The 15770-nt window shown below is 58.0% G+C and overlaps 4 protein-coding genes across 4 annotated transcripts; all 4 read right to left on the bottom strand.

Moving 5' to 3' along the window:
- Positions 1–203: 203 nt before the first annotated feature.
- On the bottom strand, positions 204–3842 carry SLS55_008101 (uncharacterized protein; the record flags this gene model as incomplete). Its single annotated transcript, XM_066779516.1, has 1 exon — positions 204–3842. The coding sequence occupies one exon, from the start codon at positions 3840–3842 to the stop codon at positions 204–206; it is 3639 nt and encodes a 1212-aa protein (XP_066630320.1).
- Positions 3843–5999: 2157 nt separating this feature from the next.
- On the bottom strand, positions 6000–6469 carry SLS55_008100 (uncharacterized protein; the record flags this gene model as incomplete). The annotated part of the gene is made up of 2 exons (XM_066779515.1): positions 6000–6402; positions 6465–6469. 2 exons carry the CDS (start codon positions 6467–6469, stop codon positions 6000–6002), a joined length of 408 nt encoding a protein of 135 aa, XP_066630319.1.
- Positions 6470–7941: 1472 nt separating this feature from the next.
- Positions 7942–10438, bottom strand: PMT4 (Dolichyl-phosphate-mannose--protein mannosyltransferase 4; the record flags this gene model as incomplete). Its single annotated transcript, XM_066779514.1, has 3 exons — positions 7942–8360; positions 8411–10046; positions 10103–10438. The coding sequence occupies 3 exons, from the start codon at positions 10436–10438 to the stop codon at positions 7942–7944; spliced, it is 2391 nt and encodes a 796-aa protein (XP_066630318.1).
- Positions 10439–11262: 824 nt separating this feature from the next.
- On the bottom strand, positions 11263–14822 carry CDC55 (protein phosphatase 2A regulatory subunit cdc55; the record flags this gene model as incomplete). The annotated part of the gene is made up of 9 exons (XM_066779513.1): positions 11263–11868; positions 11926–12172; positions 12332–12357; positions 12885–12954; positions 13015–13053; positions 13297–13316; positions 13372–13967; positions 14018–14660; positions 14712–14822. The coding sequence occupies 9 exons, from the start codon at positions 14820–14822 to the stop codon at positions 11263–11265; spliced, it is 2358 nt and encodes a 785-aa protein (XP_066630317.1).
- Positions 14823–15770: the final 948 nt, after the last annotated feature.

The following is a 15770-nucleotide window of genomic DNA, read 5'->3' as shown; positions in this document are numbered from 1 at the left end:
AAGGGGACAGAGCAACAAAGTCGAAGAAGGAGGGAGGAGAATTAAAGACAATATCATCCAGGGGTATCAATCACTGCCTACCAAGAGCAACCGAAAAAAAAAAGCGCTAAAAAAGACCACAGCCCCAAAACCCTTATCTCCCACTGTCCAACACTGTACCACAACCAGCACACCCACTCCGATTCCCCTTTCTTTCTGCACTCTCACTGTTTCTCCCACGTCTTCGGTCTGAACCCCACACCAGGCACCTTACTCCTCAGCATCAGACTGCTGCACACAACGCTCACACTGCTCATCGCCATGGCCAAACTTGCCCACACAGGGTCCAGCCTGACATGACTGCCACCTGCCGTCTTGACAGGATACAGCACACCGGCGGCGATGGGCATGGCGCAGATGTTGTACACGCCGGCCCACAGGAAGTTGAACCACACGCGCCTGAAGACCTTGCGCGACAGCTCGACCAGTGTCAGGACCGCCTCGAGCGAACTGGTCACCAGGATGAAGTCGGCCGACGAGATGGCGACGTCGGAGCCGGAGCCGATGGCAATGCCGACGTCGGCCATGGTCAGCGCCGGGGAGTCGTTGATGCCGTCGCCGACCATGGCGACCGTCGCCCTGCCGTTGTTCTTCTTGCCCTTCTTCTTGCTGCCCAGCGTCTTCTGCAGATACAGGATCTTCTCCGCCTTCTGGTCCGGCAGCACACCCGCGATCACGTTTGAGCTCGAGATGCCGACCTGCGCGCCCACCGCCACCGCTGTGGTCGGGTTGTCGCCCGACAGCATCCACACGTCGATGCCGCGCGCCTGCAGTGCCTCGACTGTGCTGCGGGCCTCAGGCCGGAGCGCGTCGGCGATGGCAAAGTCAGCGGTGAGGGCCCAAGGCCCGTCTGGAGACGTGCATGTGGCCATCAGAGCTACCGACTTGCCCTGCCGCTTCCAGCCATCCAGGACGCCGTGGGTGGCGGCGGGGACGATGACGTTATGGTCGGTGAGGAGGACCTCGTTGCCAATGATGGCTTCCACGGTCCGGGGTTGCGGCTCGACCGTCTTGAAAGTGCCCTTGAGGCCCTTGCCGGGGAGCTCTTGGATGTCGATGACTTGATACTCGCGCATTTTTTTGGAGGCGGCGAAGGTTGAGATGGCAGTGGCGATGGGGTGGCTGCTGCTTTCTTCGAGACGCTTGGCCAGACCACAAACCTCATCCTCTTCCAGAGGCGACAGCAGCTCAGCGTCGGTGACTGCAGGCTCGCCTCCCTGAGTCAAAGTGCCGGTCTTGTCGAAGACGATGCAGTCAAGGGAGCTCGCTTCTTGGAAAGCTTCGCCACCGCCCTTCACCAGGATACCGTGGCGAGCGGCGAGACCGCCACCAACGAAAAGCGCCGTTGGAGAAGCAAGTCCGATGCCACAGGGGCAGGCGACGACGAACAGAGCGATGGCGAACCGCAATGACCAAAGCTCCCAGCTTCCAGAGTGGTTGCTACGGTAGTCTTCCGGAAGCGACCCAGAGAGCCCAAGGGAAAGCCAGATGATCCATGTCGTGATGGCAACAGCGACGACGACAGGAACGAAGTGGCTGGTGATCATATCCGCCACCCGCTCGACGGGCGCGCGGCGAGTCTGACCCTCACGGACAACCTTGATGATCTGGTCGAGCATCGAAGAGCCGGAGATTGAGGTCAGCTTCACCTGGATCGGGCTGCCCTTGTTCACTGTTCCGGAATAGACGGTGTCGCCAACCTCCTTGGAGACCAGTCGTGATTCTCCTGTAAGGCTTGACTCATCGAACTTGGCGGATGCGTCCATGACCGTGCCGTCAAACGGCGGCGTGCTTCCGTGCTGGACTCTGACTACATCACCAACCTCGAGCAGGTCGACGCTCACCTTCTGGTCCCTCATCTGGACAGTGTCCACAAGTACGGCCTCGTTAGGGCGAAGGCTTCCAAGAGCAGTTACAGCATCGCCGGTCTTGGTCTTGCTGTATGCTTCGAGAAATCTCCCGAAGAGAAGGAACATGGTAAGGAAAACGACTGAGTCGAAGTAGTAATTCTCCTCGTCCACGTGCTCAGTGCCGGTGGCACTCAGGCCAAGCTCAGCGATAGATGCGAAGTACGCGATGCTAGTGCCAAGAGACATCAACATGTTCATGCTGCCGAACCGGTAGAACCTCTGAAGAATAGGCGTCCTGCTCCCACGTCGCCACAGGGCACGAACCTCCTTGATGGCTCGTTTGTGGAACGTGTCGGCTGCAAGGAAATAGATCGGGGTCGCCAAGATGAAGAGCGCCCACTGAGTCCGACTGACACCGCCTGACCACATGGGCTCCATGAGGAACATGCGAGCAGTGTTCTTGCTCGAAACAAGACTCATGAAGACGATGCCGATGATAAAGGTAGGGATGGCGACAGCGACGGAAAGACCAAGCCGCAGAAGGATTCTTTTCCTTTCCCGGGCATGCAAATCGCGAGCCCGTTCTTCAAGGGTCGGAGGGTGGTGGATTGCAGGCTCGAGCGCGGGGTTGACATCCGAGATGGTCTTGAGGATATGCCTGATGGTGAAGTTCTGGGGAACGTTCGGGGTGTACTTGATCTGCAGGATCGGCTCCTTGAGAGTGGGGATGCCCTCAACCTGCACCGCACCCATATATTCCCGGCTCAAGATGTCAACTACGTTTGACGGGCAATGGTGGCAGAACATTCCGTCTATCCGGATCATAATGGTGCGACGAACATCCTGTTGGTTCTCCTGCACCAGCCTCGACACGTTGTCCAGCGCTGCGTCAAAACCACAGTCCTCAATTGCCTCCTTAATCGCGTCCGCGTGTTCCTTTCCGTCAAAGACGACAGTAGCACTATGCGACAAGAGGTTGACATTGACTGACTCGACCCAGGGGAGCTGCTGGACGCCGGCGGTAACGGCATTAGTGCAAGCACTACATGTCATACCACCGACGGAATAGACCGCCTTCCACTTGTCGCTAACCGGTTGACGGACAGATTTCCTGCGGTTGTCGACTTCTTCGATGTTGTCGAGGCTAGCATCGAACCCGGCGTCCTCGATTGCTCCAACAACGCTGCTGACGTTGTCCTTACCCTCAAGCTCAACCGACGCGCTGTGGGTCAAGAGGGAGACGGCAATGGATCGAACGTACGGGAGCTCCTCGACGACACGGGTAATGGAACCGACGCAAGCAGAACAGGTCATGCCTGTGATGGCGATTGAGGCATGGTAAAGCTGGGCCGGCCTGGGAGTAGTGGAAACAACGGAGTCGAGGCTGAATCTTCCGGAGAGGCCAGAGTCGATGCTGTGCTTCTCGGCATCGAAAGTCTTCTCGGAGTCGACGAGGCGGAGGGCATCAAGCTCGTGGACCGAACCAGCGGCGTGTTTCTTGGAAGGATCGCACTCAGCGGCGCACTGCGCGCACTGTTGGATGTGTCTCTGGCGCTTCGTCATGTCGGGGACCTTGCTGCTATTTCTCCACTGGCTCCAGCGGCGGACGGCTTGGTCTAGACTTTTTTCCCACTCGGCATCGTGGTCATCGAGGTCGGCGGGAGAAGGGTCCGAGGCGTGAACAGGGTGGGAGTCCCGGAAGATGCTGTGGACCTCGAAGCCAGCGAGTTCCAGAGCGTCGGAGATGCGATCGACAGCCAAGCTGGGGTCGTGACAGAGAGTGACCGAGTGCGACACGATGCTGTGAGATATGGAATCCGGGGCGGGGTCGAGGGTGTGGAGGGCCTCTTGGATGCTGGTCACGCACGAGGGGCAGTGCAGGTTTGATATGAATACGGTCGTGTTGACACGACACGGGTCGTGGTGGGCGTGCCCAGAGCTGGGCGCGGCCATTTTTGTAGGGGTTGGCAGAACGAAGGAGCTGGCGCGGAGGAATGCAAGTGAAACCGCGTACTACGGGTGGAGCAGGCGGGCGTCTGTGAAAGTCGCACAGCCAGTTGATCGGGACGGGCTGGGGTGATTTTAAGCCGGAAGGGGCTGTTCTTCAGGTGCAGTGAGCCTGCCATTCTTCGACGCTAGCGGCTTCCGCACAACAAGCGCATCGCTTCCGCACAAAAAGCGCATCGCCGCCCATTGGCGCATTCCTCGCGGCTAGGCGGCCCATCCGGCACTGTCGCCATTTTCGCGACTTGGCGGGCGGGACGCATAAAAAACGCGGGCCGCACAAAAAACGCACGCCGGCTTCCGGAGGATCGATGATGACTGAGCGACGTTGTGTGGCGTTGGGTCGCCATCTGAGACGGCAACGACGCAGCGGACACAATTGGCTTCGCTTCCGGACCCAAGCTTTTCGCTTCCGCCGCCGCACGCCTTGACGTCAGCTTCGTCGCCTCACAGCCAATCAGCTCCCCGGCCGCCTGCTTAAACTGACACCGTCCGCTGCCAACCCCTTCCCTCAGCCCTCAACCCACCTTGCATGCTGACGACTGCCGCCGGCAGTCTGCATCCTCGGGTCTCCCCATCTCACGCCCTGTGGCGCCAACGCCGGCTCACTTGCTGCTGCAACATGGTGAGGCTCTTTCCCAACTGCTCGTCGTACCATACAATCTTGCACATGTCCCAGTTCCCTCACCGCTTCAACCGCCCTTCTGCAGCTGCTGCACCGGCTGCTGGACCGCTAGATGAAACGGCGTCGTTAGCATGAAACAGGAGCTCTTATCACCAGCCGATCCAGCTTGTGTTACGCGGTCCTTCCCCACACCCACAACTCCCAAACGTCCGCCCAGCCAACCAGCCCTAGCGTGCCGCCCAAATGCCGCCATCAAACACGCACCGGCGCCAAACGTGCCCCTTTCCTTTCCCCACAGATTCACCGCCTTCCAAAAGCTTAGCAATGCTTGGCCCCCGCCCAGATGCAACGTGAGCCCTCAGTCCGAGCTCCGAGACTCCCTTGTCTTGTGGGATCTGTCCGCTTCATCAATCTGCGCCAGGCTGTAGAAGGTCGGTTGGAGACTTTCACACATCATTGTATGACTTCGACTGCCTCTCTCGTCTACCATTGCTCTGCTTTCCTGTCGTAGTAATATTAGGCGAACCTATTTCGTCGATCAGTCAACTGCATGCTTTAACGCCGGTAGTACGCCGGCTTGCCATGCGTCAACTCCTCTCCGCCTCGCACAGCAGCGAGGAAAGACTTAATTATTGGGTCATTCAACGGACATTGCTTATGGCGACACTGCAGTTTCTTTTAGATGCAGAGAGTGAGATAATTTCCAGATTCAGTACTGATCTACAACGCATGTATGCTTACCAAACCCGCTGCCGTTCATACATTCGCACCGCAGCTCTTGATCACTTTTAGTTGCCTGGTAACAATGACCGATTTAATATCCGGAGTGGCGATCGCCACTCACGTCCCAGGGGTGGTAAGAAGTTTGGAGACGAAATATCATCATTCGGCAGGAGGTAAGAGAAAAAACCTGCAAGGAGTGTGACATAGTCAACATGCCTGAATACTGCACGTGTTTCATCCTAGCCATCTCGTGCTCTATCGATAGGGACATCCCTCTGTTCGATCGAGGTGCAGAACTGACGTCGCCAGAAGACATTAAAAAAAAAAAAAGTTCAGCAGCAAGGATAGCGCGTGCGACTTTCGCACGAAGGACAAAAGGAGACAAAACGAGGCAAGCCCAGGTTTCAAAGATTATAAAGGAGAGGTAGTTCATGCAACAGACAGGCCAATCCTTCGAAGATTCATACCACGAGATTAGAAGAAATAACGGGTATCGTGCTAGCGCCTGACAAGAAGCCAATCCGGGAAAAAGAGAAAGCAAAAGGGAAACAGGCATGCGACACGCCCGATATCTCTGGACGGTGGCGCCGCAGTGATTACACTCGCATGCCTCGGCGATTGCGAGGTAACCTCTCCGGATCCGGTCCAGTATCGTACGGGCTTTGAATCCTAAAAACAAACGTGGAGTATAAGAAAGAAGTTGACCAAAGTCATCCGGACAAGAGAGACTTGGACTCATCCACCGTCTTAGCCAGTTTTCAGTCAAACTGGCCCGTTTCCTTCTGCCAGTTAAGGTTCGCTATCACAGCCTTCTGCGTCTCAAGCTCCGCCTCTAGAGCCGTCACGCGCGCCTGCAGCTCTCCAATTTTCGCATTCCTCTCGCGCACGGCCAGGCGCGAAATGTCCCTGCCCCTAGCCAGGCCTTGCGTGCGTAGCGTGTGCGACCTGAGCACTTTCTGCAGCGCTTCGCCGGTCTCCTTGTCCAGGTTGACGCCATTCTCATTCAGCACCTCCAGCACGTCCGGAACGAGGGTGTCGCTAGCATCATCGTCACCGCCGCCGCCCCCGGTGGGCGGCGTTGTAGCGCTGATCCTCACAGACTTAGGCGTTGCCTTAGCACCACCATTGCCCCGCTGCGAGACAGGCGTCATAACCATCGCGCTACAACCTCCTGGCGTCGCGCCCTCGTTTCTCTTCAACACCTTCCGCGACGGAGTGCTTACCGCATCCACCGCTTTCCCAATCGCATCCTCCACGCCCACATCCTTGCCCCACCCATACTCATCCTCGTCATCCTCATCCTCCGTTGTTGACGCCTCTCCATCGACCTCCTCCTGCCACTTCCTCTTCGCCGCCGCTCCACCGGTGGTCACCACTCCTCCGCCGCCTGCCGCCTTTCCTACCCCAAGGCCGCTACTACCCCCGACATCGCCATCACCACCCGCCAGCTGTTGCTGCGGCCCCCTCTGCGGCCGCCCCTCCTCCCCCTTCCCCGCCGCCAACACCGCCTCCTCCATCCTCGTCTTCGCATCCTCCTCCCACAAAAAGAACCCACACCGCCGCTCATCCGCGGGCTTCCTCTGACAAACGTAAAACCACCTCCCCTTGTTGGGCCCCTCCTTCTTCACCCTGAACCTCTCTGCCGGCAACAACAGGTCCTTCTCACCCTCTCGACAGTCGCAGTACCACGTGTTGTGCTCGAAGCGGCCGCGCGGCGTGCCGTTGTTTGCGGCACCACCACGACCGCCGCGACGACCGCCGGTGGCGGTGGAAAAGCGGCTGCCACGACCGCTGCCGCCGCCGCCGCCGCCGCGCGGCGTGTGGTGCGAGGAGCTCGCGTGGCGGGAGAAAGACGGCGTCGTGGTCGCGGACATGGTATATGCGCTCTCGGCGGGGGTGGTGCGCCGAGCGGTTGTAGGAGTAGTAGTAGTAGTACCTGTGGTAATGGCGGTCTTGGGTGTAGAATCGGTGGCGCTCTCGGCGATGCGGACGGTCCGAGGCGTTCGCGGCGACCTTGTGGTCGACGACGGCGTCTTCGCCCCGTGAAGCCAAGGTAGATGCCTTCGCGGCGGGAGAGTGGAGGAGTGGTGGGGCGTGCGGGGCGTGGCTGTCCCGTGTTTCTGTTGCTCTGTCGAGGACGCGTTTGCGGCGGATGCGGTTGTGGATGTTGTGTCGGCAGGCTTAACGCTCCGCATGGAAAGATATGCCCGAATGTCGTAGCCAGGCATAGATGGCGGCGCAGGTGGCTGCTGGCGCGGGGGCAAGTGTCGGTTAGGCAGCAGCACTAGCTCTGACGGGATGGGGAAGCGCACAAATGGAATGACAAGTGCATTGATCGAACACGGGACGACGGCGGTGACGGGTACGTAGCAGCTGAGGGAAGCTTGGATGATGGTGGTCAAAGCTCCAGCCACCCCGCTACCAGCCACACGCCCGCAGGAGCGGCCTATGGAAAAGTGTCTATCCCAGACTCTCGTACGCACATTCATTCCAAGCTGCTTTATTGATAACTGTGTACACGAACGAACATAGCTTCCATAGTACGCCCACAACTGCCCGGCAATCGGAGGCCATGAACGAGACAAATCCATGGCCGCAAGCCGAAACTTGATTGTGCATACTTTTCCTATCCCATCACCAACCGATCCCATCAACCACAACTCCTGCGAAATTTGTGCTACTAACAGACGCCCCACGGCTTTATTTGGCAAAGTGCAGGTCGTAGTTGAGCCACTTCCTGGCAAGGACCTGAGGCACGTCGAGACCAGGCTTGCCGTAGGTGAGCGGGGCGAAGAAGAAGAAGCCCCACACAAGAACTGCAACAATGACACCAGTCGCTGCCCAGGTGCCGTACATGTTCTGACCTGCCAGCCTCTCGCGGACGGGACGAGAGCTACGGGCGGTACCCTTCTTCTTCTTCGCCTCCATCTCTTCAGCGCTTGGGGGCTCGATGTTGAAGATGAACTCGACGAGAGCCCCCGTCACAAGCGCCGACGCCAGGTGTGCTGGCAGGTAGTGGTGAAGGAAGAGCTGACGTCCCATGATGAAAAAGGGCACGTAATGCGCAGCCCATGTCAAGAAGAAGAAGCCAGTGGAGTTGTAGAGGCGGGAGCGAGTGCCTACTCAAAGTTAGTTGAAGACCAATGCAACCTAGTGGTATAGAACATACGTAGATCGAGGGCATCGACACCTCGGCGGAGGGCTAGCTGGTCAGCTCCGATAATACCAGCGAAGACGGCAAGCAAGCTGCTAGCCAGCCACCAGCCAAGCGGGTTACCGAGGAAATAAATCTGCTGCCTCGTGTCGTTCTCCGTCCAGAAGCTGACACCGCGAAGCAAGAAGGGCCAGGAGATGGGGAAACTGGAGTACGGGTGGCTGCTGGTCAAGGCGTTGTTGTGGAAGAACATGGCCCGCTGCAACTCAAAGTACTTCCTCAAGAAAGGCAACTGTTTCACCTTCCGAGGCTCCTGAACGCGGCGTTCGCTATCGACGGGGAGGGATGGAATCTCGTCCACGTACCAGACATTGCTGGACTGCTGGATGTTCTTGTTACCGTTGATCTCAGCCTGCTTGTAGGCCCAGTCCGGCAGAGGGGTGGTGTGGGTCCACATGGCAACCTTGGTCGGCCAGTGAACGAGTTTGAAGTGCGACCCCATGCTCTTGAAATCCTGACCAGGCTTGCCGTTCTCGATCTTGATCTCGAAAATGGTGTCGTTGAAGCGATCGCCATTGGCAGCCTCCATGTCAACAGCGGTGAATTCCTGGTTAGTCGGATAGTAAGGCGAGGCAACATCGTGCGTTAGGAGCATAGTGTTGGTCACCAAGTGGCGGAACCTGACCAAGTCACCGTTCTTGACACGGCGCGGCTGATCGACGGGAGCGGTAGCAGGAAGAATCTGCCAGTGGTTGTTCGTGTCGTTGTGGGGGTAACCAGTAACCTGCTGACCCTGGCTGGAAATACGACCATCATCATACCGGAGAGGGTAGCGGTCCACGTGGCTGTGCAGGTACACCTTGGTCTCCTTGTGGCGCATAGTAATGGCGTCAAAGTAGTCAATGCTGAGGGACTGCATGGTCATGACATTGTCGCTGAGGGTCTCCTGGAAGTCAGGGCTCATGAAATCATCACCAGGGCCGGAGCGGTTGAGGATGGAGAAGTGGACCTGGAACCAGAAAAGGTACAAAAAGAAGGGGATGATAATGAGAGCAGTCAGGCGAGCGGCGAAGTGCTTGCCAAAGTCGGGGAGAGAGAGCTGGCCCTGCCTCCGGTTGACGTCCAGCAGATCCCAGAGGTCGAAGGCAACGGGAACTCCGATGGAAAAGAAAGTGAAAAGACCGACGTATTTGGTGGAGATGACGCAGCTCAGGCAGACGCCGGTCAGAATCAACCACTTCCACCACTTGCGGGAGAAAGCAGCGTGGCGGTTCTTGTAGAACTTGATGTAGCAGAGGACGCTGAGAGCCATGAAAAAGATCAGGGTAGCGTCGAGGAGAATGAGCCTGGTCTGACCAACGTGGGCGTTGTCGAAGAGGACAAGGGCGGTGGCAGTCAGACAAGCCGGAAGACTGTAGCCAGATTCCCACATGATCAGGAAGACGGTGGGAACAGTGAGCGCGCCCAGGGTGGCGGGCAGAGCTCTGTAGGCCACATAGGGAACCTTGTTCGTGATGTACGAGTCGCCAATGTTCTCGAAGAGGAACGAGCCGTCATAGCCGACGAGCCAGCCGGCGAAAGCGAAGAGCAGCTTTCCGAAGGGAGGGTGGACGTCGAAGAAGTAGGTGCGCTGGAGGTAGTACGAGGCAAACTGCGGACACGGGGGTCAGGATAGCTCGCAGGGCGGGATTGAGGGGGGCGGCTCACCTTGCCGAAGTGGACCTCGTCGAAAACGACCTGGTCGGGGTGGGTGATTCCCCAGAAGCGCGTCCAGAAGCCTAGCAGTGTGACGACGGCAAAGGCGATCTTGTAGTCCCATTCGGCGCCAATCTTGGCCTGGGCCTCGGAGGTTGCGCGCTGGAAAGCGCCATTGGCCTTCTCGGCAGGGCTGTCGGCGGTCGGCGTGGCCGGGCGCTTCTTGTCGCGGCCGCGGTGCTTCAGGGTGGAGGGTGGTGGCTGCGAGCTGCTCATGGTGGGCCACAGGCTGCGAGCCGCAGAGGACAGCTGGGCGAAGCGAACGTTAGCGGGCTGCGCGGACGGCATGGCGGGAGGCTGCACGGCGGCTTACCTGGTGCACAGGGCGAGGGCAATTCTTAAGCTGGGCGGCGAAGGAGTGTGGTGTCGAAAGAATTTGGATGCCGGTGGTCGGTTTGCAGCTAGGTGTTCAGAAGGTCGGTGGAGCCTGTGGCTGGTGGATGCAGGGGGGTGCGCGTCGTGTCCCCCCTCTTCCCTCCACCTCCGCCCATGCGCCCGCTCCGCTAAACCCAGAGGTACCTGCAATCGCCAGCTGCCATGCGTCGTGGCCCCAGTCCTTTTCCGCCGCGCTACTCCGTAGAAGCTTGCTTGTTACAGCGCTGCAGCTGTTTTCTGCTGGGCTCTTTACCGAGCACCTTTGCTCCCCGCAACCACACACTTCTGGGCGACGCGCGGTCTGCGGCAATCAAGTTTCATCTGCGCCGCATACCAGTCCGCATCCGCTCGCCACCTTCAATGTGCCGTTTCAATGCTTTTGTTTGAACACGCAGGCCTATTGTTTACCAGGAATGTCACCGTCCGTGCCTGCATATCGATGGCACGTAAGGGGCAAAACGCCACATTACAAGCAGCAACTTTAAATATCATTCGATAGTATCGCTGCTTGTATTGCGGAGGATTCCCCGAGCCATGGCTTGACCCATGTTATGTTAGTATGTACAGAAGAAACCCGTGCGACTAAACCATCGTCATACAACTTCGTAGCACACCTTGAATCTCGATCAACACCCAAAGTTCCTGTGGCGCCGTGTCTATTCCTTGATGCTCTCCAGCCGTCTCCCGCTACGTCTATGTCTTTTTGATCCCAATAGTTGGCATCGAATGGTTGGACTTCATTTGCCCTTCAGCTCCTTCAGCCTTTCTGCCTCCTTCCTCCTCTTGATACCAACCGTGGTCTCCCAGCCATACAGACCGCCCGCCCCGAAGACGACAAAAGCACCGAACATCATCTGACCACCCATCTTATTGCCGAACAGCCAAATGCTGATCAGGAAGCTGACCAGCTTGCGGATGTTGAGCACAATGGTGACCGTAACTGCCGAGGACTTCGCGCTAAGCAGGTTCACTCCGGTGATGCAGAGAAGCTGAGTCGTCGAGTTGAGCAGCAGCATGAAGACCGCCTCGGGAACCGAGGCCAGCATCTTTGCCGCTGGGAGCGGCAGCGAGGACGAGACGGACAAAGGGAGGTAGAGCGGGGGCGACGAGGCAAGACGGGTGTATTGCGACATCAGAGTACTCTGCAGCGGAAGAAACATGGGAATACTGATCAGGTGAGAGTAGAAAAGGTTCTCGTCCCAATGCTTGCCGTGCTCCTCGTATATCTCCTGCACGTAGACGCCCATGTACGCCGACAGCAGCTGCGCGATGAGAAGAATGAGAAGACCCGCCTCGAAAGATGCGTCCGTGAAGTTGATCCCGGCCGTGCTCATGGATTTCCCCTTGAACGGCTAGTCAGCAAAAGGTCCCCCAGAAGGTTTGTGATGCTGAATTCGCACCTTGCTGGCAGCATCGGCCCACGCGGAGATGATCACACCAACTGTGAGCATCGCCACGGAAAAAACTTGCAGGGTAGAATAACGCTTGCCACGAAGCCACCCGGCACCCATGGTAGTGACGCTGCCAAAGCTGCGCAGGATGATGTGCACTGGGACGGAGATGCGGAAAGCGAATGCCCAATTGTTCAACATATTGACAGCAAAGAACATGGATGCGCTCATGACCCATTTCCGGAACGGCACCGGACTTTGTTTGAGAAAAAAGGGCCGGCTGGCATCGAATTGCGACGGAAACGCTGCGAGGCATACAAGAACGAATTGGCCGAGCGTGATCAAGAGGCCACTGTCCGGCTCCCGTCTCCCTGGTGTGAGCTTTGATTGGATCAACAGGGTGATATACACTCACTTGACAATAGCCTCAAGCGCATAAACCTAGCGCAAAGTCAGTCATAGTTGCTGGGTGGGGACAAGCGGAGCCCTACATTGGAGCAGCAGCCGCCGAAAATAAGGGCCGTGATGCCCACTGGTGCGAGAGGTATCATGATCGCCGTAGAAAAGACAGCTGAGGTCTAGGACGAAGCCTCTGAAGATGAGGGATGAAAAGGTAGGAGAAGGGCCTGCAGAGAGCGATGTCAGAAGTGATGCCGGCTGTTCAAGAACCGGGCTAGTGCGATAGGCTGGCTAGTGGCTCTCGAGCGATTGATTGGGGTCCGGCGTACGAGGGTGTGGCCGCACGGGGATCTATTGCGTCAGTGGACGGCACCGCCAGTGGGTTGGATGCTGCGAGGGGACTGCAAATGTGGACCACGCCGCGTTGAGGACACCGTTCTGCAGGCGCAAGTACTTCGGGGAAACTGGCGTTCACTTAGACTACTGTCATCAAGGCTTTCTCCTGGCGGCGGCGAAAGCTTGTCGCAGGTCGATCTGGCAACCGTGTCATGGACTTGCCAACGACTCACGCACACACCCCTGTGCCGCTTGGCTTCTCGGCTGGCCGTAGGGCTGAGGATCGCCGTCGCAGCTGGATTGCTGGGCGATCGCGTGCGCCAGGAACCACTCCATAGGAAAGGCGGCACACGTGCGACGCACTCGTGCAATGTCTGCTTGTCAAATTCACGCTCTGGAGCACTGCAAGGCACTAGCAAACACACAGGTCTCGTGGACTAGTCCTTTTACATTTCATTTCCGACGTCTGTGTCGATGCGCCCACCATTCCGACTCTACAGTCTTGGCTCATCGACATCATGAGAATGCTATCTAGCTGCATCGTTGAGTACGACGAAATTAGGCGCTGGATTAGTGAGAAAGAGCAGAGTGCGGTCGGGCGAACGCCTCCCAGATGGTCCTCCATGAGCCCATTGCTCTTCTTACAATGCCGAAAAGACGAAAAGCTGCGAGTCACGTTAGCCGTTGCTACCTCGCCTTTACCCCTTGGACCAAACTTACGTTGTTGGTTGCCGCGATGGCAATGCTGTCCTCGTTCGGGTGCCAGCTCATGTGCAGGATCTTCTTGTTGAAGTCGATCTGGTCCGCATCCGTCTCCTTCCTCATCCTCTGGCCAGGGCCGATGGCGCCAGCCGCCGGGCTTCCCGCCCTCGAGCTACCCTTCTTACTCGAACCAGTCGGGCTCGTCGCCGCGTTGCCGCCCATCGGCGTCGGAATACCCACCTTCTTCGCCTTGAACGCCGACTTGTCCGCCTGCAGAACGACCTCTGTTTCCTTGTCAGGGTCAGAGGGGTAGATCATGAAGTTGTTGTTGTAGCTGCCCGTCATCACGTTCTTCGCATCGCCCGAGAAGACAACCTCGAATTTGTCAAAGATGCTGTCGTTCTCATACGTATCGCATAACCTCGGCCTGAGGTGCTCGTGGATCGGGATGGTCTTGATCGGCTTGTTCTCCATCTTCACGTCCCAGATCTTCACAGTGAGGTAGTCACGAGAAAGAATGTAGCGGCCATCCCGCGAGAACCGCACGTCGGAGATAGAGGAGATGATCTCGGAAAAGAAGGAGCGCGACTGAGGATCCTCCTCCTGCTCGAATTCTGGAATAAAGTTTAGCCATTGCGCACTGAGGAGCTCCTGCAATACTCACGCTTCGAGTGTTGGTCGCAAAGCGCACTCTCTCGCATGTCTGCCAGCTTGATCGTGCCCTTGGAGCTGGCATACATGAACAGGTTACATGACTCTGGGTGGAACTCCGCAGCCGTGATGACCTCCGTGAGCTCTTCCATGTTCGCCGGCTTGATATCGACAATGTTGAAGCTCTGGTCCTGGATGTTGAGGTTCCATAGGTTGATACGCAAGTCATCACTGCTGATGAAGGTTTCGCCATCGCTGTTAACGGATATGCTGTTGATGTGGTATGCGTGGGCATTAGCATAGGTCTTGCGAGGTACGGCGGCGACGACCGTGTCGTGGAGCGTCAGGCGCGGCAACTTCAGATCGGCGGCAGAACGGAACGCGGGGCGCTGGACTGGGCCACCAGCGCTAGGCACGCCTGCCGGGGTCAACTCCTGAGAGAGGTTGTTCTCCGCCACCACCTTGAGGGACTTCTCAAAGACCTTCCATAGCTTTATCGTCTTATCGTTCGTGGAGAGCAGGTAGTGGGAGGGGTTCTGGCGCTTGCACCACTTGATCTTGTTGATCTTCTCTTCGATCTCTAAGGACTTGAGGTAGTCGAACTCGGGCTCGTGCGATTGGAACTCGGTGTGGAACTTGTACTCGCAGGTTTTTTTCTGCGCCGGTCAGCAGATGCGGTGTGCGCGGGGCGAAAGCTATCAACGCACTGTCCTATTCCGCTCGAAGAGGACGACTCTGCCGCCCTTGTCACCGGTTGCGAGATAATCACCCGTCTCATCGAATTCGACGGTGGATATGATATCGGCTGCAGCCAACATGTGGTTAGCTCGAGTTCTGGGTGGTGTACGTCGCGCAATGGAGGGCGCGGGGGTGGGGCGCTTGGACGCAGAACAGCCGAACACACCTTCCGTGATATCCTCTACATCTCCCTTGTCACCGAAGCACCTAGAGGCGTCGCAGTCAGCCGTTGTTCAGAACGCCGTTTTCGGGCATGCGGATGGTAGGAGGCTGAGGAGCTTCGTGGAAGGGCCATGCCATGGGGCCGGGTCGAGACGACAGCGAGAAGCGTCGGGCAAGACCAGGCGGGTGTGCGGGCGGCAATGGGGCTGAGCTGGGGTGGCGCTTACTGAGTGAACTTCCAAGTGGTCGGGTTGCCCTCTGCTTCTACCATCTTTTCCAAAGCTGCACCAACAAGGCCTCAGGCTAGAGCAAGCGAAAGCAGGGCAAAGGATGGCGTGTTGAGGATCCGCAACGGTCGGTCGAGCGGGCGGGTGTGATCAGCGGCGTCTTCGGAGGGTATCAGCGGTGGTGTTGCAGGCGTTGAGACGATGTCACCGCGGAGCACGGCTGGACGAAACCGGCTAGGACTGGGCGCGTCACCGTTGAATGGGGAGTGGGCGGGCGGCGAAGAGGCACGGCCGGTGGGGAAGCGAGTCTCCAGCTGTGGCGGGGTGAGCAGGCGGCGACGGCGGGCGGTGGGCAATTACATACGGGAGATAGTCGGGGTGGGTGGTGATTGTTTGGTTGTTAGCGGGGGCTCTGTTCTCGCACATTGGAACAGCGGGCGGCAGAGGTGACGAGCCCCGGAGCCTGGGAAAGTCCGGACGCCAAGCAACTCGAGCGGGTAGGTTGACACAGGCCCGCTTGCCAGCGCATGAATCCTCACAGCGCTCGCCGCTTATTCGACTGAGGATTGATTCGGACAGCACAGCAGCACAGGGCGATGCAGACCGCTGTGTCGCCCGCCCGATCATGCGTTGCGCGGC

This window comes from Diplodia seriata (genome assembly GCF_021436955.1).
Source record: "Diplodia seriata strain FDS-637 chromosome Unknown scaffold_8, whole genome shotgun sequence".
Classification (NCBI taxonomy): domain Eukaryota; kingdom Fungi; phylum Ascomycota; class Dothideomycetes; order Botryosphaeriales; family Botryosphaeriaceae; genus Diplodia; species Diplodia seriata.
The sequence above is the reverse complement of the archived record's forward strand: the minus strand, read 5'-3'. Positions and strand labels throughout refer to the sequence as shown.